This window comes from Amphiprion ocellaris, chromosome 16, assembly GCF_022539595.1.
Source record: "Amphiprion ocellaris isolate individual 3 ecotype Okinawa chromosome 16, ASM2253959v1, whole genome shotgun sequence".
NCBI classification, from domain to species: Eukaryota; Metazoa; Chordata; class Actinopteri; family Pomacentridae; genus Amphiprion; species Amphiprion ocellaris.
Genome location: NC_072781.1, coordinates 33,503,961 through 33,530,378, shown reverse-complemented (window position 1 = coordinate 33,530,378; position 26,418 = coordinate 33,503,961). Strand labels below are relative to the sequence as shown.

The following is a 26,418-nucleotide window of genomic DNA, read 5'->3' as shown; positions in this document are numbered from 1 at the left end:
TTCTGCTACCTAATAAACCCTCTGGTGCAGTACCACCGGCTGTTGCTAGGGGGAGCTGTTGTCACACGGTAGAAAGCTGACTTCTTGTTATTTACAGAGCAGCAGCAGCAGAGAAAAGCAGGAATAACCCAAACAGTGAGTTTCATTTAAAGATCGTTTGTGTTCCAGCGCTGTGACGAGATTATTTCTGGAGCAGAATGAATCATTTCTAGAGGTTTTTAACGATAAAGGTGTGAAGTTCTGATGACGGTTCTGTTTAATTCCATCTCTAAACCTTCAGAACGGAGCATTCAGAGTCATCCTCGGTCTCTTCAAACCCTCAGATTCAATCTGCTCACATTAAACTGAGCCTCAATTCACTTTGGTCCATATTGGAGGAAACTAATTGACTTTAACCGGCCTGATGTGGGATTGATTGAAGGTTTCCAGCTCAGATTTCCTCCAGAAAACGCAGCAACAACCCAACGGTGTGTTCAATGACTCCTCTCCTTCCTGAGACCAACTTTAGAGCCAAAAGTCCGACCCCCAGGGGGTGCTGTCTGCTCTGATTACCGGCTTCGTTCAGCCGCCGGCGCTTTGGCTTCGACTGTAATCACAGCTGCTGACGGTGCGTTCGGGTGTCGTCGCTGCATCACAAACCCAGATAATAAGCGCTTTGACCAGCTGGTGTGGAGACGTGGAGCTGGCCGAGTCCCAGCAGAGGAGCTCTGTCTTTTCATTTCAAACCCCAGCGGGAGGAGAGAGGATTCATAAAGCCGGAGGGAAGCTGCTGCAGGTTTAAACTGGACGCTCCACAGATCCACCAAACCGTCTAGAATGGAGTTCATTAGTCAGCACGTTCTGGAGGCTGATTGGTGAATAATGGGAGCAGAGCTGCAGGATGTCAGTACTAAACTGTTTGGTTTTACTGCAAAAATGCAAAAAAAAAAAAAAATCAACAAATGGCACCACTTATTAGAGCTAAAAGCTGTAATAATAGAAAAAAATCATTGGATGTTTACTTTCCGATGGCCCTTAAACTACTCATCGGTAGTTCGTTGGTAAAAGACGTCAATAAGAAGCCAGAAAGTGTTTAGTTTTTTCTGCAAAAAATACAAGAAATTTCAGCAAATGATTTGAATCCCTGGATGTTACTGGAAGGTTCCTGGGTAGTTCCTAGATGGTTCCTGGTAGGTTCCTGGGTAGTTTCTGGATGGTTCCTGGTAGGTTCCTGGGTAGTTCCTAGATGGTTCCTGGTAGGTTCCTGGGTAGTTCCTAGATGGTTCCTGGGTTGTTCCTAGATGGTTCCTGGTAGGTTCCTGGGTAGTTCCTGGATGGTTCCTGGTAGGTTCCTGGGTAGTTCCTAGATGGTTCCTTGAGGATTCATTCAAAGTTTTTGCAGTTTTCTGGACTGACTGACCTTCAGTTCTTAAAGTAATGATGGACTGTCCGTTCTCTCAGCTGATTGGTTCTTGCCATAATATGGATTCTAACAGTTGTCCAATAGGGCTGTCAACTGTGGACCAACCTGACATCTGATGGTCCCAACCCCATTGAGAAGACAAGAAGTTCCACTAATCAACCTTGACAAGGAACACCTGTGAAGTGGAACCATTTCAGGTTCTACCTCGTGAAGCTCATCCAGAGAATAACAAGAGTGTTCAAAGCAGGAATCAAAGCAAAGAATCTCAAACATAAAACATGTTTTGACTTATTTCACAATTTTCTGTTTCCTCCATAATTCCAGATGTGTTCATTCATAGTTTGATGCCTTCAGTGAGAAAATACAACGGAAACAGTCCTGAATATAAAGATTAAATGAGAAGCTGTATCCAGACTTTGGACCGATAGTGGATATTTAGAGTTTACTCAGTTAATTTGGAAATTATAGGCAGCTATGAATCTAATCTGTGATCCAACATGGACTCAAACCTTCCTGCTTCATTGAGCTGCAGCTGCATGCGACGCGGACGAAGTTCAATGCAACGCTGACAGAGTTTAATGCAACGCTGACGGAGTTTAATGCGACGCCGACGGAGTTTAATGCGACGCTGACGGGTCCAACAGTAGTAGAAGAGAAGTGACCCAGTTCTTTCATTTCAGTCAAACCGTCTGAAGATCCTCATCGCCGTGGAATCAGACTGAGATAATAACAATAGTAATAATAATAATAATAATAATAATAATATTCACAATAGAGCGTCCTTCTTCCTGCTGCAATACACACTAATACACTAACACACACACTAACCCACACTCTCTCTGCTCCTTAGTATTCTACGGCTGCTTTCATCAGGACACAGTTGAAAGAGAATCGCTGATTAAAGCTCATCCCGTGTGTGTGTTTGTGAGGAGAGAATAGAGATTAGTGGAGGCCACTCCTGATGCAGAGGCGTGTGCTTCTACACGCGTGTGTGTTTCTACACGCGTGTCCTGTAATGCTGCAGCAGCCTGAGGGGCCTAAAGGTTTGGATTTCCCCCGAGAAGCTTCAGAAGCCGCTAATCTGAAACCGCCTCGTCAGATTGAGGGTTAAAAGGTGTGAATATCTACTGCTTCTTCATTCACACACACTTTATATCAGCTGGTTTTATTCTAAGAGACACGAGGATGGGGAGAAATACCAACCACTGCAAACATTTTAACTCAATTAAATCTAAATGTCGGTGAAAAGACGTCAAAAAGAAGCACAAGACCAGGCAGCAGATTTAAAATGCATTAAAAAAATCAATAAAATGACAACATTTATTAGTCAGAAGCTGTAAAAGCAGATAAAACCATCAGATGCTCAACTTTCCAACAGTCCTTAAACTACTCATCACATGTGGCTCTATCAAAAAATTAAACTGCACCAAAAATACAAACCAAAACATATCTTTTATAATGATCAGATCTTATAAAAAAAAATATTTAGAGTTTTTCAGCTGAACTGGAGGAAATTTTTACAAAACCTGCACTTCAAACCGAAATGAGACACACAGGAGACAAGATCACAATGTAAATAATTAAATATCTATTACTGTTTTGTTAAATTGCAGATATTATCTAATAAAATGACAAGAAAAAATGCTTTACATGTGTAAATTGCATATAATCTATTGGTATACAATTATTTTAAAATATTTTAGATTTTTTTTAATATTTAAAAGTGTTTCCCTATATTTAAATATTTCTTCTCTATATTTAAAAGAATATATATATATATATATATATATATATATATATATATATATATATATATATATATATATAAATTTGATGCAATTATTTAAAAATATCTTGTAAATATTTTCATGTTCTTTATATTTATTTTTAATATACTTCAAAGATATATGATATATATTAAATATTTGTAAGATTTCTTTTATATTTCTTAAAATATTGAAAGTAATTAATAAGTAATAAAATAATTTAAAATGAGTATAAGAACTAATTCCAAATGTAAATAACTAAATATCTCTAATAGTTTTTGTTAAATTACAGATAAGATCTAATAAAATCACAGAAAAAAAATCTTAATTTAATGTAATTGTCTGTGATTATTTTCAAATGGAAAATAAAAAAAAATTCCAATATGTAAATTTTTAAATATTTTTAAAAGATTTTTATATATATATCTATATATATCTATATATATATATATATATATATATATATATAATCTTTTAAAATAGAGAAGAAATATTTAAAAAATTGTATATATATATATATATATATATATATATATATATATATATATATATATATATATATATATATATATAGATATATATATAGATATATATATAAATAAATTTTCATGCAATTATTTGTTAAATTATTTGTTAAATTATTTTAATATGTAAACATTTTTAGGTTCTTTATATTTATTTTATAATATTTTAAATATATATATATCAAAATATTTGAAATCATTTTCACAACTATATTTTTAATATAATTTTAAAATTATATTATACATAGAATTTACATACATATGTAAACAAATAGGATAAAACTGTAAAAAACAAAACAAAACAAAAAAACCCCCATCCAAATCAAAAATCTCTGTTTTTGGTGCAATTTTTTACACTATTTTCACTATTCTGTTCTCAAATTTTACAGCATTACACATTTTTTAAACCTGTTTTAGTTCAGTTAGCATCTGGATATAAATCCTGAAAATTACTGGAACGTCTAGCTGCCGTTTTAAAGTGACATTCAGTCAACTGTTGCCGCTCCTATCTGTGTTTTACGCTGCTCCGGGTCAGGATTACGTCTGTGGAAATAGATTCTGGTTCACGTCTGGTTTTTATTTTCCTCCACAGACCGACAGTGACAGTTTAACGCTTTTATTTTGTAAGGAAGCGGCTCAGAGGTCCAACTTCCTACAGGAAGAAGAACCAACTGAAGATTCAGTTTATAATCCAGACCTGCAGCTACACAGTGTGAGGACGTGCACGTGAAGCTGTGTGTGTGTGTGTGTGTGTGTGCACGTGAAGCTGTGTGCACGTGAAGCTGTGTGTGTGTGTGTGTGTGTGTGTGTGTGTGTGTGTGTGTGTGTGTGTGTGTGACAGAATAACTGACTGCATAGAGAAAGTAATTGTGTGTGCTGAGCTGGATCACTGAGAGCGTGCACGTGCGTGTGTGTGTGTGTGTGTGTGTGTGTGAGAGTGTGCACGTGTGGTTTCCGTGCAGCAGATGAGCTGTGTGTCCTCAGGAAGCATGAAAGTGAATGTTCTCTGTCCGACACAGTGTTCATATCAAACACTCTGCGGCTCCACATTCTGCTCCTTTTTTTACTATTTTATTAAATAAATGGAGGATGCAGAATATTTAGATTTTTACAGAATATAATTAGTGCAAATGGTTTATTTTTGGGGAATATTTAAATGAGACATGTAGAATAAAGTGATTTTGGTCAATTACAACGATCACACGCTCAGATTTGGTTCATTTTTCCTAACAAAAGTAACACATGATGAGCATTTAAAGTGAAAAATCTGATGATTCTTTCCGTTTTTGCTGTAATATCAGGCATTCTTCTAAAACCTGTCACACCTGTCACACCTGTCACACCTGTGGGCAGGTTTGGTGGTTCGTTGGGTGTTTCTTACCTTCTTGAGTTTGATCACAGCCTCTCTGGTCTCGGAGTCGGTGCTCAGCTCGAACATTCCCATCCCGTCTCCGTCCACCAGCCGGTAGTTCACCAGGCCGTTGTCTCCCAGGTCGGGGTCTTTGGCCTTCAGCCGGCCCACCTCCTCACCTGGAACCTTATCTTCAGACACCGACATGGGGTACACACCTGGGGAGACACAGAGCTTCACTTAGAGTCTTTATAGGCCTCCTGGCTTCCTGCCACCAGGTTTACCATCTGAGCATGTCAACGCTGGAGGACAGCGAGGATTAGCGGGAATAAATCATCTGTCTGGTTTGACCCAGAGGGTTCCTCTTAGTCCAGAGGGTTCCTTTTAGTCCAGTAGATTTTAATGCTCCCTCAGGGTTCAGGAGTGTTTGTGGCTGAAGAGGAGAAACCTGCTCTCAGGATCTCAGCAGTTCGACCTTCTGCTCCTGTTTCCTCCAAACGTTCCTCAGCTGTTCTTTTTTTCCTCCTAGTTTCACCTCGTTTTTATTTTCCTGTCCTCGTTTATCATAAAAGGTCCCTCATCATATTTATTTATTCTGCTGGTCGTGGTTCTTTAGACTTCTGTAAATCATGAAACGAGGAGAGAAGACAGATTCTGAGGATTTGATGGTTTCCTTCAACCTCTGGTAAATCCCTCCTCTCGTCTCCGTCTTTCTAAACTTCTCCTCCTCCTCTGGATAAAACCTCCTCTTTGGCCTTTTTTCTTGCATTTCTCCTCCCGTCCTTCATTCCTGGATTTCCCTAAGTAGCTTAACTCGTCCGGCTGCTGCAGCTCCGTTCTGACTGCAGCTGAAATCACGTTTATGTCGTCAGATCTCAGAATAAAGACTCAGATCTGAGCTGATTGGTGGCTGGCCGCCCTCATTCCTCCCACATGGACTCATCCAGGCTGTGAAGCTCAGAAACGTTGGATCTAAACACCAGTGAAGAGGCTCATAAACGTCACAGTAACGCCTTGTTTCCCTCTGATGAGCCGTAATGAGAATAAATGTAATAAATGTAGTAAATTGAAACAGATCTGAGACGTCGGTGAGATTTACAGCTCTGGGTTTGTGGTCAGAAACATTAAAAACATCCAAACTAAACCTCAGCTGTGCTGGAAGTTGAAGCAGCTTCTAATGTTTTTGTTTGTTAATATTAAGATTTTAAAGCTACTGGCTGTGATTTTACTGCAAAAAATGTAGTTTACAATAAGATAATAAGCATAAAGAACCAGATTATATTATTTCTGCATTTATTTGTTTTTTTTAAGTTGAATTAACTCATCAGGCTGCAACTTTTCACTCATTTTCTGTCAATAAATCTTTCTGATAGAACATTATTTACTATGATTTAAGTCTTATTGGCGTTTATTTAAAGTTTATTTAAAAGAGACACAGAGTTTGTTGACCTGCAGACTCCACATGGTCACAGAAAAATGGAAATAAAATACTGAAAAAGAAGATTTGGTTGTAAAAAAATACATCAGTTGTCGGGCTGCAGATTTGAATGAAATATTTAAATTGATTAATTCTGATATTAGACATTTTGTTTGTTTGTTTTTTAGTCTTTTCAAATTAATGTGGAAAAAAACTGATGGAAACTAGAAAAGTATTTATTTTTAAATTTATTCTTAAATTTTTAAATGAAATGTAGAATAAAGTTGTACCAAAAAAAAAGGAGAAAGGAATTTTATGCTTTTCACTTTTTGGGAAAATTTCAATTAATTAAAGTGATTTGCACTGAATGTTATAATTTTAAGGCTTGATTTGGTTTAGTTTTAATTTTAATTATTATTATAAATTATTTATTGTTCTTGATTTAATTTGATCTTGCTGTTATATTTTTCTGCTGTTTTATTATTTTTCTGCTGTTGATATTTCATTGTTCTACAGTTTTATTATTTTTCTGCTATTTTATTTCATTTTTCAACAGTTTCATAATTATTTTCCTGTATGGCTGCTCTCGTTTCCATGTTTCTCCTCCTGAGTAAATAATATCCATCCTGGTTCTCACCATCTGGAGACGTTTCCTCCACCTTTCTTTCATTATTTCTGCTGTTTGTCGTGATGTTAAATCAGCTCGTTGTTCAGGATGGATGTTCAACGTTTCCTCATAAAACGTTGTGTTTTAACGTCCACATTAGAATTCAGAGCAGAAGGAGGCTGGAGGTTAGAAACGTCTTTATTAGAGTCTTTAAACCAACCTGGAGTTTAACCCACTGAAAAACTTGTAAAATTTCCTGTTGTTTTGGAAACAAAATCCAAATTGACTACTCAGAACAGTTTTTCTTGTGTCTTTTATCCACCGAACTCTGAACTATTCATCCTGAAAGGAGACGTTTCTCTGGGACTCTGCAGGACTCTGCATGACTCTACAGGACTCTGCAGGACTCTACAGACCTCTACAGGACTCTACAGGACTCTGCAGGACTCTACAGACCTCTACAGGACTCTACAGGACTCTGCAGACCTCTACAGGACTCTACAGGACTCTGCAGACCTCTACAGGACTCTACAGGACTCTGCAGACCTCTACAGGACTCTACAGGACTCTACAGGACTCTACAGGACTCTACAGGACTCTACAGGACTCTGTCAGCTGGAACAGAAGGGACAGTTCTGGCAGAACCTTTCAGTCTTTCTCTCCTGTCTCTATTCAGCTCCTCTAAATCCTGATCCTGAGCTGAAGCTCTGCCAGCAGTTTCCTGCACTCAGATCCACCAGAGGGAAGACGAACCAGAAGGAGGAAGAGGAGGAAGAAGGAAACACTCTGAGGTAAAAATCATCTGTGCTGCTGCTGTTCAACCTGCAGCTTCTGTCTTTGCTCTCTGGCTGCAGAATTCTCAAAATGAATGTAGAGAAACGAGAATCTGGAGAAAAACTAAAGAATAATCCTCCTAAGATATGAGGAGAATCTGTGGTACGATTAATATTCTGCACGATCTGTCATAAATAAACAGATTTCAAAGCGTATTAGCTGTAAATTAGCTTTAAGGTTTCTACAAAAATAATGTTTGGGCTCCAGAATTTTAAGAATAAGACGAGTGAAAAATGAGTTTCATTATATATCACGTTTTTATGTTCAGATTTTTCAGCTGAAAACTATTTATTTAGGGTTATATTATTTTGCCCTAAATAACCTGAAAGCAACCTTTAAGACCAGATTTATTCTTTTATGTATTTATAAATATAAAAAATGTAAATAAATATAAAAAAGAACCCTGCAAGAATCTATCAAAAAAATTAAAAAATATGTTAAAAAAAATTAAATAAAAAAAATTTAAAAATGAAAAAAATGCTTTCTCTAAAAAACTGAAAAAATTGTAAAAACAGAAAAATATTTTTAAAAAAACTAAACAAAAAATGTAAAAAAAATACTTTAAAAATGTTTTTTCTTAAAAACAGAAAAATATGTTAAAAAAGAACAATTTAAAAAAAACTAATGAAAACAAAAAGGGGGAAAAAATTGAAATTTTTTTTGATTGAATTGAAAAAATCTAACCCTAACCCTTTTTTTTAAAAATGAGAAAAGTGTAAAAAAATAGAGAAATATGTAAAAAAAAATTACAAAAATTTGAATAAAAAAACAGAAAAATATGTAAGAAATGTAAAAAAAAAAAAAAAAAAAATTAAAAAAATGTAAGAAACTGGAACAGATATGTAAATAACATAATAATAATAGTTATTATTTTAATATATAAAAATAAACATTTTTATATTTTATGTATCAATACAATAAATAATCAGATTTACTCCTCAGACCAGACTTCTTCTTGTGCTCCTCCTGTAGGGACGTAAACATTGTTCTGTTGTAGAAACAGAATTATTGAGGTGATTTTGATCCGCAGCAGAGAAGAACAGAGAGCTGCAGACTTTCATGAATACCCCAGCCTGGTTTATTGTGGACTCACTCTGAGGGAACTTGGGCGGGTTGTCGTTGACGTCGGTCAGCGTTATTTTGACCTCGGTGGTCCCAGACAGACCCCCCATGTGTCCTCCCATGTCCTTGGCCTGGATCACCACGTCGTACTCCTGCCGGGCCTCTCGGTCCATGTTGGGCAGAGCGGTTCTGATGATGCCTGAGAGAAAAACACACATTTACAGTGTTTAAAGCACACATTCCAGCGTGTTCCTGCCTCTGGTGGCTCTTTGGTTCATTTTACAGAAAACAGGAGGAGAAGCTGCAGATCAAACATCAGATAAAGAAGAAGAAGAAGAAGAAGAAGAAGTCTTATTCTGATCTATTTCTGGCTCCACTAATCTGTTCTTTCTCTTCAATTCATCACTCGCCTCTCAGTCCGACGCTCTTTCTGCCACTGCTGTCAGGAGCGTGCACGTGTGTGTGAGCGTGCACGTGTGTGTGACAGCATGAAAAGCTGATAATCTCCAAACCAATTAGAAATGTGAGCTGTGGATCTGAGCCGGTCAAAAACACCACGCTGGTTTGATTAGCAGATTTACTGCCTCCTCTTCATCCTACTCTTCCTCCTCCACCTCTTCCTCCACCTCTTCCTCCTCCTCCTCCTCCTAGCTGTAAAGTTTCTACAAAAATCACGTTTGGGCTCCACAAAAACACTAAATGAAACCGTTTCCATCGATCTTTTTGACCTAAAGTGAAACCCGAAAATGCAGTTGTCAAGTTTCCAATGACATCAGAGCACAAAATTACAGAAAAAAAATCACGTTTTTCATCGTTTTTACTGTTAAAAAACTGTAAGATTACAGAATCTTTCCTTTTTTGTCAAAGATTTGTCATGCACTTGTTGAAATATGCAAAAATATAAATATATTGCAAAAATATATGACTGAATTTGTGTCTAATGTAAAATATGCAGGATTTTAATGTAAAGTTAGCTGTAAAAATGGGTTTTATACTTGATTAATTGGTAAATCTGGTAGTTGTATATTAAAGATCTGTCAAATATTCAAGAAGAAGAAATTAACAGTTTATCTTTGCAATATAAATTTAAATGTTCTCCTGTTTTTCCAATTGAAGTCTGTTAACTTTATAGACAAACAACTTTTTTAGCATTAAAGATCTGAAAAATACACAAAATGTCTGTGCAAAGCTACAGGTTCACGCCTAAAAAAAATCATTTTATTGATAGTTTTTCCCAGAATATTTAAATATATATTCAGTATTAATGAGTAAACTTTGTCTTGTCACCTGTCTGAGGCTCCACAGAGAAGTAGGGTTGTCCCTGCAGGATGCTGTAAACCAGCCGGGCGCTGTTTCCGTACGTTGGATCGTCAGCGTCCGTCGCTGTCACCTGCATGACCGACGTACCTGCAGACAGGAAGTAGAAATAAAGTCACCTGCATGACCGACGTACCTGCAGACAGGAAGTAGAATAAACCAGGAGTCACCTGCAGGATGTCGGATTCATTTACCCTCTGCTCTCCCTACCCAGATCCCAACCTTTTTCTTTTTTCCTCAAGAAAGGTGCCGTGCAGCACTGCAGCAGCCTGAGCTGTTACTGGCAGGGCAGCTCAAATGAAATTTCATTGTGTATGAAAGTGTGCAATGACCAATAAAGCATAATCTAGATAAACCAGCGTCTGAGCTGCTCCTCAGAGGCCAAACTCCAAAAATATTTCTGTCATTTCTCTACGTTTCATCACCGATATTTTCCATCAGTGATGTTTTTTTAAAATGTTTTTTTGTTTGTTATTTTTAAAATGCTTTTTCTGTTGTTTTTTTCCAGCATCATTTTTCGTTTTTTTTTTTACATATTTTAAAATTATTTTAAAATTACACACACACATATATATATATATATATATATATATATATATATATATATATATATATATATATATATATATACATACATATATACATAAACATATATATATATATATATATAAAAACATTATATATTATAAAATAAAACGTGAAAAAAATGCTTTTTAAAAAACAAAAAAATATAAAAAACTGAAAATCTGTTAAAAAAATATAAGAAATGAAAAAATACATTAAAAAAATTGTAAGAAACTAGAATAGATATTAAATAATATAATAATAGTTGTTTATATTTGTTGTATTAATATAATAAATAATCAGATTTGCTCCTCAGAGGCTGAACTCCAAAAATATTTCTATTATTTCTCTACGTTTCATCACTGATTTTTTTTGGATGTTTTTTTGTTTGTCATTTTTTAAATGTTTTTTTCTGTTGTTTTATTCAACAATTTTTTTTAATACATATTTTAACACGGTGTTTTATCATTCTTTCTCCTTCTCCATGTTGTTCTGGTTCCTCAGAGCTGCAGGACTTTAAACTGACCCACGGTGATTTAAAAGGCTCCGAGCTCCTCCTACTCACCGACGTTGGACATCTCGGGCACCCTGGCGTAGTACGGTCCGTGCAGGAACTCTGGAGGATTGTCGTTGATGTCCTGAACCTTGACGATGAACTCTGACGGCGGCTCCAGAGGCTTGTTGGTGTCTCTGGCCACGGCCTGCGCTGTCAGGGTGTACTGGGCCTGCTCCTCGCGGTCCAGCGTCTTGGTGGCGTGGATGTTCCCCGTCTTATCGTCGATCACAAAGATGGTTCCAGCGCCTTCTCCGGAGAGGATGTATTTGATGTTACCGTCGCCCAGGTCCACGTCCGAGTGGAGCTGAGGAGACAAAAGAGACAGAAAACACAGTCAGAGGCGCAGAGTTTTAGGAACTGACAGAGAAACAGAACCAGTCTGGTGGTTTTACCGACAGGAAAACTATAAAACAGAAGTTTGGCTTCCTGGCAGACACAACTTCAGGTTTATAAAGTCTAGAAATGAACGCTTTGACCCCAAAACCTGCTGGGATCTTTAAAAGATCTGCAAATGTACAGAATTTTTCAGCCAGAAACTTTAAAAACACAAAGAATCTTCTGATTTAGAACTTCCTGAAGGTCCTTGAACTACTCGTCTGCGACATTCTTTGAGGAAATTGCTGAGTTTAAAACTGAGGTCAAAATCCTTTTATTCTAAATGTCTAATTTAAAAATCCACCATAAATAAACCATCGGTTCTAACTAGATTCTGTCAAAAACTAAAAATTCTGAGCTCTTTGGTGCAGCTTTAAAAACATCAGTGACTCGGCTGGGATCAACAGTAGGAATAGAAAAATTCTGGAACTTTTCAGTGGAAAACATACAACAATTTGGCCGCCCTGCTGGTATCACAGGATTTTTTTCTTAACTTTCTGAACCCCAAAACCTGCAAGTGGGTTTGAAAGGCAATTTATCTTTTTAAAAATTCTGCAAATTTACGTCATTTATCAGCCAGAAACTATATATATATATATATATATATATATATATATATATATATATATATATATATATATATATATATATATATATATATATATATATATAAAAATAAAAAAGAATCATCAGATTTTGAACTTTCTGGAGGTCCTTGAACTACTCATCTGTGCTGTTCATTTGGGAAGGAATTGAACTTAAAAATTGGGTTAAAATTGATCAAAATCCTTTTATTCTACGTCTCATTTAAAAATTCCCCATAAACAAACCATCTGTTCTAACCAGATTCTGTAAAAAACAAAAAATTCTGAGCTCCTTGGTACAGATGAGAAGTCCTCAGTGACTCAGCTGTGATCAACAGTAAGATCAGAAAAATTCACAGTTTTCAGCTGAAAACACACGAGGCTCAGTTTTTCAACTCCACAAATAAACTCTTTGAACCCCAAAATCTGTGAATGGGTTTGAAAGACAAAAAAATAGCAATCTTCAGTAATTTATCAGCCAGAAACTGTAAAAACTAAAAAAATCATCTTGTTTTGAACTTATCGAAAGTAGAAAATCAAAATATAAAAATATTAATAGTTAAATATCTATAATCTGCAGAGCTGATGTTATTTTTTCAGCGTTGCTAACAAATGTGGGATTTTAAAAAAATGGACATGGTGATGCAATTATTTTAAATATAAATAATGACAGAAATTCAGCTTCATTTCATTTTATACTGTTCAGTTTTTTTTAGCTGGAGGGCTTTTTATTCCAGTGAAAAATGAGCAGCTGGGAGGAAAAATGTGACGGGAGCCATAAAGGAACGGCCCAGAAACAGTTAAATGGGTTTGGAGGGTGAAATGGTCTGAAAGGTGGAGACGGACGAGCTGCTGCTTCGTGTTCAACGTGAAAACACAAATAAAAAGGAGATTTAAACGAGTGTTCAACATCCAATTAAACTGTTGTTGTTCCTCTACGGTGGCGGCGCTGAAATACGACGGCGTTCTGACTGATGGATCCACCAATCATATCCACCCCTGAACAGAACCGTGACCTCAGCTGCTATCGCTCTCTGGACGCCTGATAAACGGAACAACTGCATTTAAATCCCGTCTGCTGTCACCTCGTAAACCAGCAGGACCTTAATTGGATCATTCCAGACCTGGAGGACGTTCAGGCTTCTGAATGTTTGAAAAATCAACCTTCTCGTTTCCAGTTTTCTGCTCCTATTCATCAATAATAGGGAATAAACTAACGACAAAGACAAGATGGAAAATGACAGAAACGATAGAAAATGACAAAAAGGAGACAGAAAACGACAGAAATTAAACAGAAAATGACAAAAACGAGACAGAAAACGACAGAAATTAAACAGAAAATGACCAAAACAAGACAGAAAGCGACAGAAAGAAGACACAATATGACAGAAATGAAACACAAAACAACAAAACCAAGAAGAGAATGACAAATACAAGACATAAAATGTCCAAAACAAGACAGAAAACAAGAAAAATAAGACAGAAAATGACAAAAATGCAACACAAAACGACAGAAAACAAGACAAATCATAAAATGACCTGAAGTCCTTTAAGGACCAGTGAAACCAGTTCTACCAGTTAAACTCACCCTGCCCACCAGCACCGGGTCTGGTCCCGTGTACTCCTCGATGACGAAGAACTGGTTCCAGACCCAGCCTCGCTTGGAGCGGTGCAGCACCTGGCCTTCCTTCCCTGAATGCTGCCGGTGTCGGTGCAGCGACAGGTGACCTGAAGAAGACACAAAGAACAAACATCTTCAGGTTCACCTCCGGATGTTTGTTCCTGCAGACTGCAGCTGCTGAACGCTGAGGAACGTTCCTGAGTCTCTGGCTGAGATCTGAGGAAACGTGGGAGGATGGTGTGAAGAACAGACGGAGCTACCAGGAGTTTTCTGAGCCAAACGTTCAACCTCAGAGCAGCTGCAGGGATCCAACACGTGGACCTGGAAAAATCAATGTGTAAGTAAACCTAGAAGACCGTTTATCACCAAACAGCACGGAAAAACACTGAAGATCTGGAAGATGTTTGGAGGAAGAGAGGAGAAAATGTTCAGGTTTCAGTCTGCAAATGGAACGTTTGTGCAGGTAAAAGCTGAAAGGCATGTTATCTTTAAAACAAACACTAATATTACAACATTTATTAGAGCTAAAAGCTGTAAAGGCAGAAAAAATCATCAGATTTTCAACCTTCTTAAACCTGCAAAAAAATTCCCCAAAATTCTGAAAATTTGCAAAAACTTCAGGAAGAAAATTCCAATAATTCCTTAAAAGTTTCCCTTAAAACTTTTATTTTAAAAAATCCCCAAAATTTGGCAAGAAAATTTCTGTGAATATTTTCAAAAAATTAGTAAAAATCTTCCAAAAAAATCCTAAAAACATCTAAAGTGATTCCATATATATCAGTAAAACTTTTGATATTTTCTTTAAGAACATTCACATAAAAATCAACCAAAATCCAGTGAAATTCACTGGATTTTGGTAGATTTTTTGTGTGAATGTTCTTAAGCAACATTTTTAACATTTCTTTTTTCCACCAAAAAATGGTCAAAGATTTCCCAAAAATGTAGAAAATGTGGACATCAGAAGTTTCACTGCGAAAATATTTTTTTCCCACATTTTCGAACTTTAAAACGGGTCAGTTTGACCCGCAGGACGAGACGAGGGCTAAGATGATAAACGGCAGTAAAAATTCAGACCACAGTGAAGTAAAGACGGTAACCAGACAGGTAGAAACCCTCAGGTGGCCTCCAGGTGGACGGCCCAGGTGCTGCAGCTGTTTCCTACCTGGGTGTTTGTGTCTGTGGCCTCTCTGGTCCAGAGAAGTGTTTGCTCTCCGGGTTCCCGTCGCTCCGCTGCAGAGAGCCGACATTCCCAGCAGCAGCAGCAGCAGGAAGGCCCGGATCATCCCGAGGCCCTGCAGCTTCACCGCCACCATCCCGCCCAAACTTCAGTCCTGGTTCCTCTCTCTGCCTCTCTGGTTTCTACCAAACGAGCTGACCAACTGCTACTGCCTGATTCTCATCACCAGCCGCCGTCGCTGCAGCTCTGCTTCCCTCTCAGGTGTTTTCAGCCAATCAGAGAGCCTGAAACAGCAGAAAACACAGAAGGAAAACTCGGTTAGTGGTGTGAAAACCATGAAGATGTTGCTCCAGTTCAAAGATTAAAAAATTTAAAAATCAGTTTCTTAACGCTCCTCTTAACTGGTGGGTTTAAAAGGCATTATATCTTTTTTAAAATGACAAAATGTATGTAATTTATGGGCCAGAAACTGGAAAAACATAAAGAATCATCTGACTATGAACTTCCTGAAGGTCCATGAACTACTCGTCTATGTCATTCATTTCGGAAAATCGTGGTATTTTATCAAAATCACTTTATTCTACGTGTCTCATTTAAAAATTCACCATAAATAAACTGTCTGTTCTAACCAGGTTCTATCAAAAACTAAAAATTCTTCACTCTTTAATGCAGCCCTGAAGTCCTCAGTGACTCAGCTGTGATCAGCAGTAAGGTCAGAAAAATTCTGGGACTTTTAAATCTGAAACCTAAATATAGTTTGGTTTCCTGGCAGAAATCACATGAGGTTTCAGTTTCTAATAGAGGTAGACCGATATATCGGCTGGCCGATATTTTGGGCCGATATATGGACTTTTTTCAATATCGGCCATCGGCCGATATTTACAAATAAAAAGCCGATTTGTGATCAGGCACCCGTACGGGCAGCTGCCGCGACCGCTTTTCCCTTAGAAGGACCCCCGGCACTCAGAGAGCGGAGCATGAGGGGAGCGAGTGAGCCAGGCAACAACAAGCCTAACCCTAACCACTTTCAGGTTACATTTTATTTGTATTTTTTGTAAACTTTAAGTATTTTTTTTATGTTATTGTACTTTTTCACTTTTTGTGTTCAATAAATGTTAGAATTCTACTAGTGTATTTAATTTGTAATATATACATGTATATACTTTTAGTGTTTAAATTGCCTTTTGTAATCGATGTGCTTTAAGAAAAAAAGGATATCGGCCTTAAAATTCGGCTTCTACAATCGGCTTTAGATATCGGGCGAAAATTTTTTTAAAAATTGGTATCGGCATCGGCCTTTGAAAATCCCATATCGGTCGACCTCTAGTTTCTAAAGTCTACAAATAAACTGTCTAAATCCCAAAACCCATGAGTGGGTTTCATAGGCATTTTATCTTTAAAAGATTTCAACCAGAAATTGTAAAAAACACAAAGAACTCTCTGATTACTAACTTCCTGAAGGTCCTTAAACTACTCCTCTGTGCCGTTCTTTTGGAAACCATTGTGACAGTCAATCAAAATTACTGTATTCTATGTCTCATTTAAAAAAAATCCCCATAAATAAACCATCTGTTCTAACCAGGTTCTGTAAAAAACTAAAAATTGTGAATTTTTTGTGCAGCTTTAAAAACATCAGTGACTCAGCTGCGATCAACAGTCACAGCAGAAATATTCAGGACTTTTCAGCTGAAAACACACGAGATTCAGTTTCTAAACTACACAAATAAACTCTGTGAATCCAAAACCCGTGAATGAGTTTGAAAGATCTGGTATCTCTAAAAACAAAAAGAAAATCAATAATCTACAGTAATTTTCCAGCCAGAAACTGCGAAACTTCAGCTGAAGCACCGTTCTGCTGGAAAACGAAGCTCTAAACCTGTAATATTTCATCCAAATCCCTTCATCGTACATGTTTCAGTGGAAAGTTTGTCCAAAAATCAACTGTTTACAGGAATCAGATTCTGTAAAATGCAAAAAATTCTGCAGTGATCCGAGCAGCTGTGAAGCTTTAAATCACTCAGCTGAGACCAACAGTCATGCCACAAAAAATCTGAGACTGACTATCATGTGAAAATGAACCAAATCTAACTTTAAAATCTTCACATTTTGGCAGAAATCACCCAAACTAAAGGCTTTCTGTGATCACACGTCTGGTCTTTGCTGTGTTGTTGCATCGTCTATTTTTCCCTTTGTGTCTCTTTGTGGTAGTTTCACAAATCTCCTGATTTTTCACAGCTGTTCTGTTTCCATAGCGATGCAGGACTTTACGTGTTGAATATGAATCACACTCTCAGAGTCACATGCAAACCTGAGATATTTAAAGCCGCTGAGATGAGCGTCGCTGCTTATTTATTCCTGGTAGTGATTGTAGAGGAGCTGATTTTAAACCATGAATCACAGCAGATGATCTGAAGCCACGGCGTTATTCCAGACGGAGGATAAAGTCCGGATCACCGGGGAGTCATTCTCACCAGAAACACAACATCTGGCTGTTTAACGGCACATTTATCCACTATTTTTAACACACATCTGTCTTCAAAGGAGACATTTTTTAATTAAAAATTAAATAAAATGTGGATTTGGATAATTTAGCGGACATTTAACTTTAACCATTAGCGAAGTTTCTAATTGTTTTATTCTTTTTACAGCTGAATCTGTGCTTTAGTCTGCTTCTGTTTAAAACAAACGGTGGAGCGTTGAGGGAAATTTTCTGATATTAAGACATCATTAACATCAAATCCCAAAATAATTAGTGCAATGGCTGCATGTCTTTCCTAACAAAGGGGATAACCTGGTTACTAGAAATAATAAGAGTAAATTTAATAATTTTTTTTTGTTTTTGGACTCCTGTATTCCCATTAAATCAACATCTTCTATTTTAGAGAAACACAACCTGCAGTTCATCCAAAAGTCTCTTAATTATTCTTACATGACTGTTGGTTGCAGCTGAGTCTCTGATAACTTCACCGCTGCAACTAAGATCACGGAATTTTTGGGTTTTTACAGAAATTTCTTCAATCAAACAGTTCATTTTTGAGAATTTTTTTTTAACAAGATATGTAAAGAGATTTGGATGAAATATGAGTAGTTCAAGGACTGTGGGAAAGTGAAAAATCTGACTATCATTTAGTTTTTTCTACAGTTTCTGGCTGAGAAACGGTAATTTTAAAATTAAAAAAAATATTTAAAATCTGACTATTCTTTTGGGTTTTTTTTTTGGTTTTCAGTTTTTTCCAGTTTCTGACTGATAAATGGTAAAAGTTTGGCAAATTTTGTAGTTCAGAGGATTCGTTTATTGGCTTTAGAACCTAAAAATGTGGAGGAACATCTGTCAGGCAGCCAACCTGCTGCACGTTTTCATCCAAAGAGTTTCAGAATTTTTATCTTGTTTGGTTTGCAGCTGAGTCATTGATAACTTCACTGCTGCAACGAGGATCACACAATTTTTTGGGTTTTACAGAATCTTGTTTGAGCAAATGTTTTTTTAAAAAAACAAGACATGCAGAATAAAGAGGTTTGGATGAAATATCACAGCTTTAATGGAACCTCATAGATGAGTAGTTCAAGGGCTGTGGGAAAGTTTAAAATCAGACTATTCTTTCTGTATTTTTTGCAGTTTCTGGTGTCATTTTGATGCCTTTTAAAGCGCTCAGTGAGTTCTCGCCTCTGCTGCTTTTAGTATTTTCTCCACAGCGCTCCTCATTTCTGTCTTTATTACAGTTTACGTCAGATTCAGTGAATCTCTCTTCACGATGCGATAGTTTCTGCTCTGTGTCGGTCCGTTTACAGACACACAACACTAAGTTTCTCCTGTAACTGAGTCTTCTGCTCAGGATTTGGTCATTTTCTGATATTTGCTGATTGCCGACGTTCTTTAATTGTCCTCCTTTACTTTGCACCACGTTGTGTCTCTTTCAGTTACGTAGTTTATGCATGACTAAAAATGATTTACGTCTATTTCTGTGTTGGTTTGTGTCACTTTTAAAGTCTCTTGTGTCTCTTTGTGGTAGTTTTACCAAAAAATCCCACTTTTTCTCTGCTTTCTGTCCTGAGGTGCAGGACTTCATATATGTTAATGTCTGTTTGCATCTTGTAGTAGATTTTTGGTGTGTTGTTGTGGTCATTTTGTGTGTATTTTTGATAATTTCTCTCTTTCTGTCTCAATCAGGTAGTTTTTGCAGGTGTTAATGTTCATTTGGCATCTATTCTGTCTTGGTTTTCGTCTCTTTCAGGTCATTTTGTGTCTCTTTCCATCGTCCAGTTGTTTTGTTGTGCCTCTTTACTGTAGTTTTACAAATAAATCAGATCCTTTACTGTCTCTTTGCATATTGTAGTTGACATTTAGTGCCTCTTGTGGCCATTTTGTGTGTATTTTTGATCACTTTGTTGTTTGATTTTGTTGTTTCTATCTCTTTTAGGTAGTTTTTGCATGTGTGTTTGTTCATTTTTATTTATCTATTTTGTATTGTTTCCATCACTCAAGTGTTTTTGTGGTTCTTTGTGGCAGTTTTACAGAAAAAAATGCAACTTTTTTTCCTGATTTCTGTCCTGAGCTGCATGATTTTATATGTTTTACTGTCTTTTTGCATCTTGTAGTTGATATTTAGTGTCTCTTTGTGGTGACTGTTTGCTCATTTGTCTCCTTTTTTGTTGGTTCTGTCTTAGGTAAGTAGTTTTTCTATGTGTTCGTGTTCATTTTGCATCTATTCTGTGTTGTTTTCGTCACTTTCAGGTCATTTTGTGTCTCTTTGCTGTGTTGTTGCATCGTCTAGTTGTTCTTTTATGCCTCTTTACTGTAGTTTTACAAAGAAATTCAGCTTTTTTCTTGTCTTTTTTGCTGATTTCCCTCATTCTAAGTGAGTCTTTCTGCACCGAACACATCCTTGAGTTTTCTCTCCTTCTAGTCGTGGTTCTTCTGTTTCCATAAAGTTTTTGTTCTGGAGATGAATCTAAAGATGATTGAGGATATTTTGTGGCTTTTACAGTCATAACAAACCCATTTGTGTTCAGGCCTTTTCAGCGTGAAAAGAAGAAGCTGCACAAGGATGGAGTAGAACAAATACTCTTTCTGTCTGTGTAACTGCTCGTATTATTACTCGTGTTATTACTCGTGTTATTACTCGTATTATTACTCGTGTTATTACTCGTGTTATTACTCCTGTTATTACTCCTGTTATTACTCCTGTTATTACTCGTGTTCTCCGGAGGTACAGCGAGGCGATAGTTTGCCTTCAGCTCCTGACAGGAGGAGATGTGGAGAGAGAAGCATGCAGCCTCCCAGCAGCAGGATATATATCACATTCATCCATGAATGAATCACCTTTATTACTGCCGACCCCCAGAGAACACAGGGAGGGAAAGTCTGAGCAGCCAGAGCCCAGAGAAGTGGGGTCAAGTCAGTCTCTCTCCTCTCTCTCTCTCCATAAATATATAAATATATATACACTTCCCCGGCATTTTCCAATGTGATTTTAATGGCTGCTGGAGGTTTGGCTCAGCGAGTTGAGAACAAAATGAAAACCGAGTCCAGAGAAACAGCGAACAAAGAAAGAGGGACGGACGGACCACCAGAAACCTGAGACAGGTTTAAAGCCGCCGCAGTGCTGGAAAGGATCTTTTTAGGGAAGTTCTGTTTAATAAAGTCTCGTTTTTACTCACTGTGGTTCATTTTCACTGCAATCTGGACAATTACACAATGCAGCAACACAGCAAATGACCACAAAGAGACACTAATTATCTCCGACAAGATGCAAAAAGACAAACTTCTGTCCCTGAACTCATCCAGATGTGCTGCAGGACGAGGAAACGGGCCACAGGAGGTTTAAAATGCTGTAAAAATCCACTCCTCTCAGGAACAAATCCCTGCAGAGCTGTGGAATCTTTTCTGTCTTTAGTTTATTTCTGTGGAATCTTTTCTCTCTTTAGTTTTATTTCTGGTTCTTAGAAGAGGCGATTCACTGCTCCACATGCAGACGTTTAATCTGATAAATACATACAAGAAAACAGGAAGAAACAGAAAAGGTTCCAGTCTGTCACATTAAATCTGGACTATATATATATATATATATATATATATATATATATATATATATATATATATATATATATATATATATATATATATATATATACACATATATATACATATATATACATATATATATATATATATATATATATATATATATATATATATATATATATATATATATATATACATAAATATACATATATATATATATATATATATATATATATATATATATGTATATATATGTGTGTATATATATATATATATATATATATATATATATATATATATATATATATATATATGTATATATATGTATATATATATACATATATATACATATATATATACATATATATATATATGCATTTCTTCAGTGTTGGTTTGTGTCACTTTCAGGTCATTTTGTGTTGCTTTGTGGTAATTTTACAAGGAAACTGACCTTTTTCTTAAAGGATTTCTGTCATTTTAACTGCATCATTCTGCACAAAAAAGACATCTGAGTTCTCTCTCCTTCTTCATGCTGTTCTTTTTCCATGAAGTTGCAGGACTTTCGATCTTTTACTGTCTTTTTGCATGTTATTGTTGATATTTTGCATCTTTTTGGGGCTTTTCATGTGCATTTATGTTCATTTGTTCCATTTTATTGGTTCTATCTCATTTTTTTTGCAGTTTTCTCTCAGTCAGGTAGTTTTTGTATGTGTTAATGTTCACTTTGCATTTATTTTCTGTCGGTTATCGTCTCTTTGAGGTCATTTTGTGTCTGTGCTGTGTTGTTGCATCGTCTAGTTTTTCTTTCTGTCTGAAATTCACCTTTTTGTCCTCATTTTTAATGATTTCTGCTGTTGTAACGCAGACATTTCTTCATTCTCTCTCCTTCTTCATGTTATTCTGTTTCCACAGAGTTGCAGGACTTTAGATTGTAGTAAAAAATGAGACACAGTGAGGAAAAACGAGATAAAAACACCCAGAAACTGCTGCTGTTGGTTCAACAAACGTGTTAATTTCCAGAGAGGAACAAAGCCGATAACAAAGAGGACAAACAGACGCTTCCCTATTCGTAGCGCTGAGCTAACTAGCGGCTAATTAGCTCGGCTATTGTCGTGTTTGGAAACTAATTCTCTCACGCTGTCGGATTATTCCGTTCAAAAGCTCCACGGCTCTAAAATAAACTCAGCTTCGTGTCTATTTTTGTTTCGCTCGTTCTGATTAGCGTCCTCATTTACCGAGCATCGAACTAATTTGTATGGAAATCTTGCAATTTGTGCTAAATTACGTGCAATCAGAGCTTCTGTTTTTTTGGGGGTTTTTTTTGGTTGGAAATGAGACAGAGGTTGATTTTAGCAGCATTTAGGAAGCATTTGAAGAAACCGTGACACCAGAAATCTGTGTTTTTAGTCACAAAACCAGCAAAGAGCCCCATTATTACGCTTTATAATTCATCATTTATTCAGTAAAATGCAGTTTCACACAAATTAATTATTGGAATTAATGCCTTTGAGAACTTCAGGAACCATAAAGTGAGTCGCTGCCCTCCAATAAAAGACAAAAATCTGTTTCCAGAGCAGCAAACATGATTAAAAAACAAGCTAATAATCAGTAAAACAAAGAGACGATGAGCTGAAGTTAAGCTGGAAGCGAAACAAAGCAGCTTACATTAGCTTCCGTTAGCTTCCTTTAGCTTCTGATAGCTTCCGTTAGCTCCCATTAGCCCGCTAACCGCTGCTGATTGGTTTTTATGTGCATCAAGTCCACATTAGGGACAGTTAATTATGTCCAGTCATCTCCAAAACCACAGAGAAGTAGAATTAAAAATGTGAAAATGTACAAAAAAACAACTTAAACAGAAGCTGAGTGAAAGTTCTGTAGAACGGCGGCTTGAATTAACAGATAATCGAGCTGCTCCGTACCTTCATGTCCTTTTTTATTTCTATTTGTCTCGGTATTTTGCTTTGTTAGGTCTGTTAGGGAGTTTTTGCACATGTTAGTGTTCATTTTGCATATTTTTTGTGTTGGTTTGTGTCTGTCTAAGGTCATTTTGTGTCTCTGCTGCATCGTGTCGTTGATATTTGGTGTGTTTGTGCAAATTTTGTGCGCAATTTTTACTTTTTCTCTCTCGGTTTTGTAGTTTTTGCAGGTATGGATGTTCATTTTGTATCTATTTTGTGTTGGTTTGTGTCTATTTGAGGTCATTTTGTGTCTATTTTTCAGTTCTGTTGCGTTCCCTAGTTGTTCTTTTGCAGTTGCATCTTTTGACTTTTATTTTCTTTCTGTTGTGATTTGCATCTTTGTAGTGCTTTTGTGTCTTTTTGTGGTACATTTACATCTTTTTGTGGTAATTTCACCTTTTTTGTGGTGATTTTGCATCAGTTTGTGGTTATTTTGCACCTTTTTGTGGTGATTTTGCACCTTTTTGTGGTGATTTTGCATCATTTTGTGGTTATTTTGCACCTTTTTGTGGTGATTTTGCACCCTTTTGTGGTGATTTTGCATCTTTCTGTGGTGATTTTGCATCTTTTTGTGGTGATTTTGCATCTTTCTGTGGTGATTTTGCATCTTTTTGTGGTGATTTTGCATCTTTCTGTGGTGATTTTGCATCTTTTTGTGGTGATTTTGCATCTTTTTGTTATGAATTTGCATCTTTTGTAGTAATTTTGCATCTTTTGTTGTGATTTTGCATTTTTTTTGTGGGGATTTTGCATATTTGTTGTGATTTTGTATCTTTTTGTTATGATTTCGCATCTTTTGTGATTTTCGCATCTTTTTCTGGTGATTTTCATCTTTTTGTTTTAATTTCACATCTGTTTGTTGTGAATTTTCATCTTTTTGTTGTGATTTTGCATCTTTTTGTTGTGATTTGCATCTTTTTGTGGTGATTTTGCATCTTTTTGTTTTAATTTCATGTCTGTTGTGATTTTGCACCTTTTAGCTGTTTCAGTTTCAGTAGAAATAATGAACCGATAACTGAGCTTTTTCTTCTGTCTGTGTTTTATTTCTGTTTGCCTCCATGTATTTTATTTCCTCTTTAGGTTTTCTGTCAGCGTCCAGCAGAAATTACAGCTTTCCAGTCTGAATGATGCTTTAATTACAGCTTTAAGAAGCGACTAAAAACAGAACAGGAACGTCGATAATCACACGCATGCTGCAGAACATCTCGGGTTCGCTCCAAAAAATGTCTCAGACAGACTGTTTCTCACACCGCTGCTCGTCTTTTTATATTTTTAAAATGTGTGTCCGAGTCAACACACGGCTCAAAAACAGCAGCGGAGGATCAGAGTTCAGAGATTCAGAACTCTGATCTTTCCTAAAAACTTTCCTTAAACTACTCGTCTGTACGGAGCTGCTCAAATTTATTTATTCAACCTGTCTCATTAAAACAATTGCCAAAAAAAAAATCAACATTTCCTCTAATATGATTCTGCAAAAAACTAAAAATTCTGCACTTTTCTGCAAAATCATGAAGCCAGGATTCACTCAGCTGTGACCAACAGTTATTTTACAATAAATCAGGGAGTTTTGGGATGAATTGAACAGCGATAATCACACGCTGCTGCTGAACATCACAGGTTTGCTTCAGAAAACTTCTGAAACAGACTTTTCTCACTCTGCTGCTGTCTTTTATTTTTATAAACGTGTGTAAACTTCCACACAAGCTTAATGATGAAGTTCTTCTCAAACCGCTGCAGAAGATCAGAGCTTGCGGTCAGACAAACCCAACATGAAGAAGAGATTTATGACACTGGGCTGCAGCTTTTAATCTGACAGATCAAAAGAAAAAAGACAACAAAAGGAAAAGAGGAAAAGTCTGTCGAAAAATAAGAATAAAATCACCAGAACTGCATTTATCAGTCAGAAACTCATCTTTACATTATACTGTGCGTTTGAGTCAGGAAAATTAAAATTAAAATCACAATATATCACCACAATCACACTTATTCTAAAAAATTGCCAAAAATCAAATGGTTCCTCTAATTGGATTCTGTAAAAAATAAAAATTCTGCACTTCTTTGTATAATCACTCAGTTATAATTCACTCAGCTGTGACCAACAATCATTTTACAAGAAATCAGGGACTTGCACCATTTATCAGCCAGAAACTCATCTTCACTGTGTATTTCAGTCGGGAAAATTAAAATTAAAATGACAATGTATCACCAAAATCATACCTATTTAAAAAAACCTGCCAAAAAATACCAGATTCTGTAAAAAAAACAAAAAAAAATCCTGCTCCTCTCTACACAGTCATGAAACTATAATTCACTCAGCTGTGACCAACAGTTATTTTACAATAAATCTGGGACTTTCTGGATGAAATGAACGTAGATAATCACAGGTTTGATTCAGAAAACGTCTCAAACAGATATTTAATCAAACTGCTGAGTTCATGTAGGACAACGAGAGATTCATGGCTTTTAATCTGAGAGATAAAAAGACTAAAGAGGAAGAGTTTGAGCTGCATCCTAAAAACAGACATTCAGAGTTAGAGGAACGTTAGAGGAACGTTAGAGGAACGTTAGAGGAGTGGTTGTAAGGAATCCTGATCCTGGGTTCGTGTGGTGTGTGTTTGGGGGGTTCTGGTCAGGAAACGGGGGCGTCTGGATTCGATTTGAGGCCAGAGGAAAAATAAAATGCTTTGGATTCTTAAAGGTTGGCGGAGCAGCGACAGACGACCACAAAGACGTGAAGAAAAGCAGCAGAAGGAAAGAAAGAAAAGACAGAAAGAGGCCAGGAGGAGGGAAGAGGAAAAAGAAAACAGAACCAAGATTTATTCTCGGAGCTCCACTTTCCAGCTCCAGAACGCAACATTTTTGTCCTTTTGTGTCTCCTTTATGGCACTGTATGTCGTTTGTGTCACTTTGCATTGTTTTTGTCATTTTGTTTGCGTAGTTTTGTGTGTCTTTTTGGTTGTTTTGTGTCACATTTTTGCCCTTTTGTGTCTCTATGGCACTGTATGTCTTGCTTGTGCCATTTTGCGTTGTTTTTGCTGTTTGGCATCAGTTTTTTTGTAGTTTTGTGTCTTGTTTTTGTTGTTTTGTGTCACATCTCGATCCTTTTCTTTCTTTTTTGTTCTTTTGTGTCTCATTTATGATGTTTTATGTGTCATTTGTGTCATTTTGTGTCTCATTTTTGTTGTTTTGTGTGTCTTATTTGTCATTTTATTTCTTGTGTCATTTTCTGTGTCTTTTTGGTTGTTTTGCGTCTCTTTTTTGTCATTTTATTTCTTGTTTGT

The 26,418-nt window shown here is 36.5% G+C and overlaps 1 protein-coding gene across 1 annotated transcript in view; it reads right to left on the bottom strand.

The window, feature by feature from the left end:
• The window catches only part of cdh11 (cadherin 11, type 2, OB-cadherin (osteoblast)), a 107,353-nt gene that overhangs the window by 16,475 nt on the left and 64,460 nt on the right, over positions 1 to 26,418 (bottom strand). The window contains exons 3-8 of the mRNA XM_023263846.3: positions 15,143 to 15,441; positions 13,948 to 14,087; positions 11,410 to 11,704; positions 10,251 to 10,370; positions 8,995 to 9,162; positions 5,074 to 5,261 (exon numbers count right to left, since the gene is read on the bottom strand). Of these exons, the coding sequence (XP_023119614.1) occupies positions 5,074 to 5,261; positions 8,995 to 9,162; positions 10,251 to 10,370; positions 11,410 to 11,704; positions 13,948 to 14,087; positions 15,143 to 15,293 (1,062 nt within the window). The 5' untranslated portion in view covers positions 15,294 to 15,441. The remainder of the gene's footprint in view (positions 1 to 5,073; positions 5,262 to 8,994; positions 9,163 to 10,250; positions 10,371 to 11,409; positions 11,705 to 13,947; positions 14,088 to 15,142; positions 15,442 to 26,418) is intronic.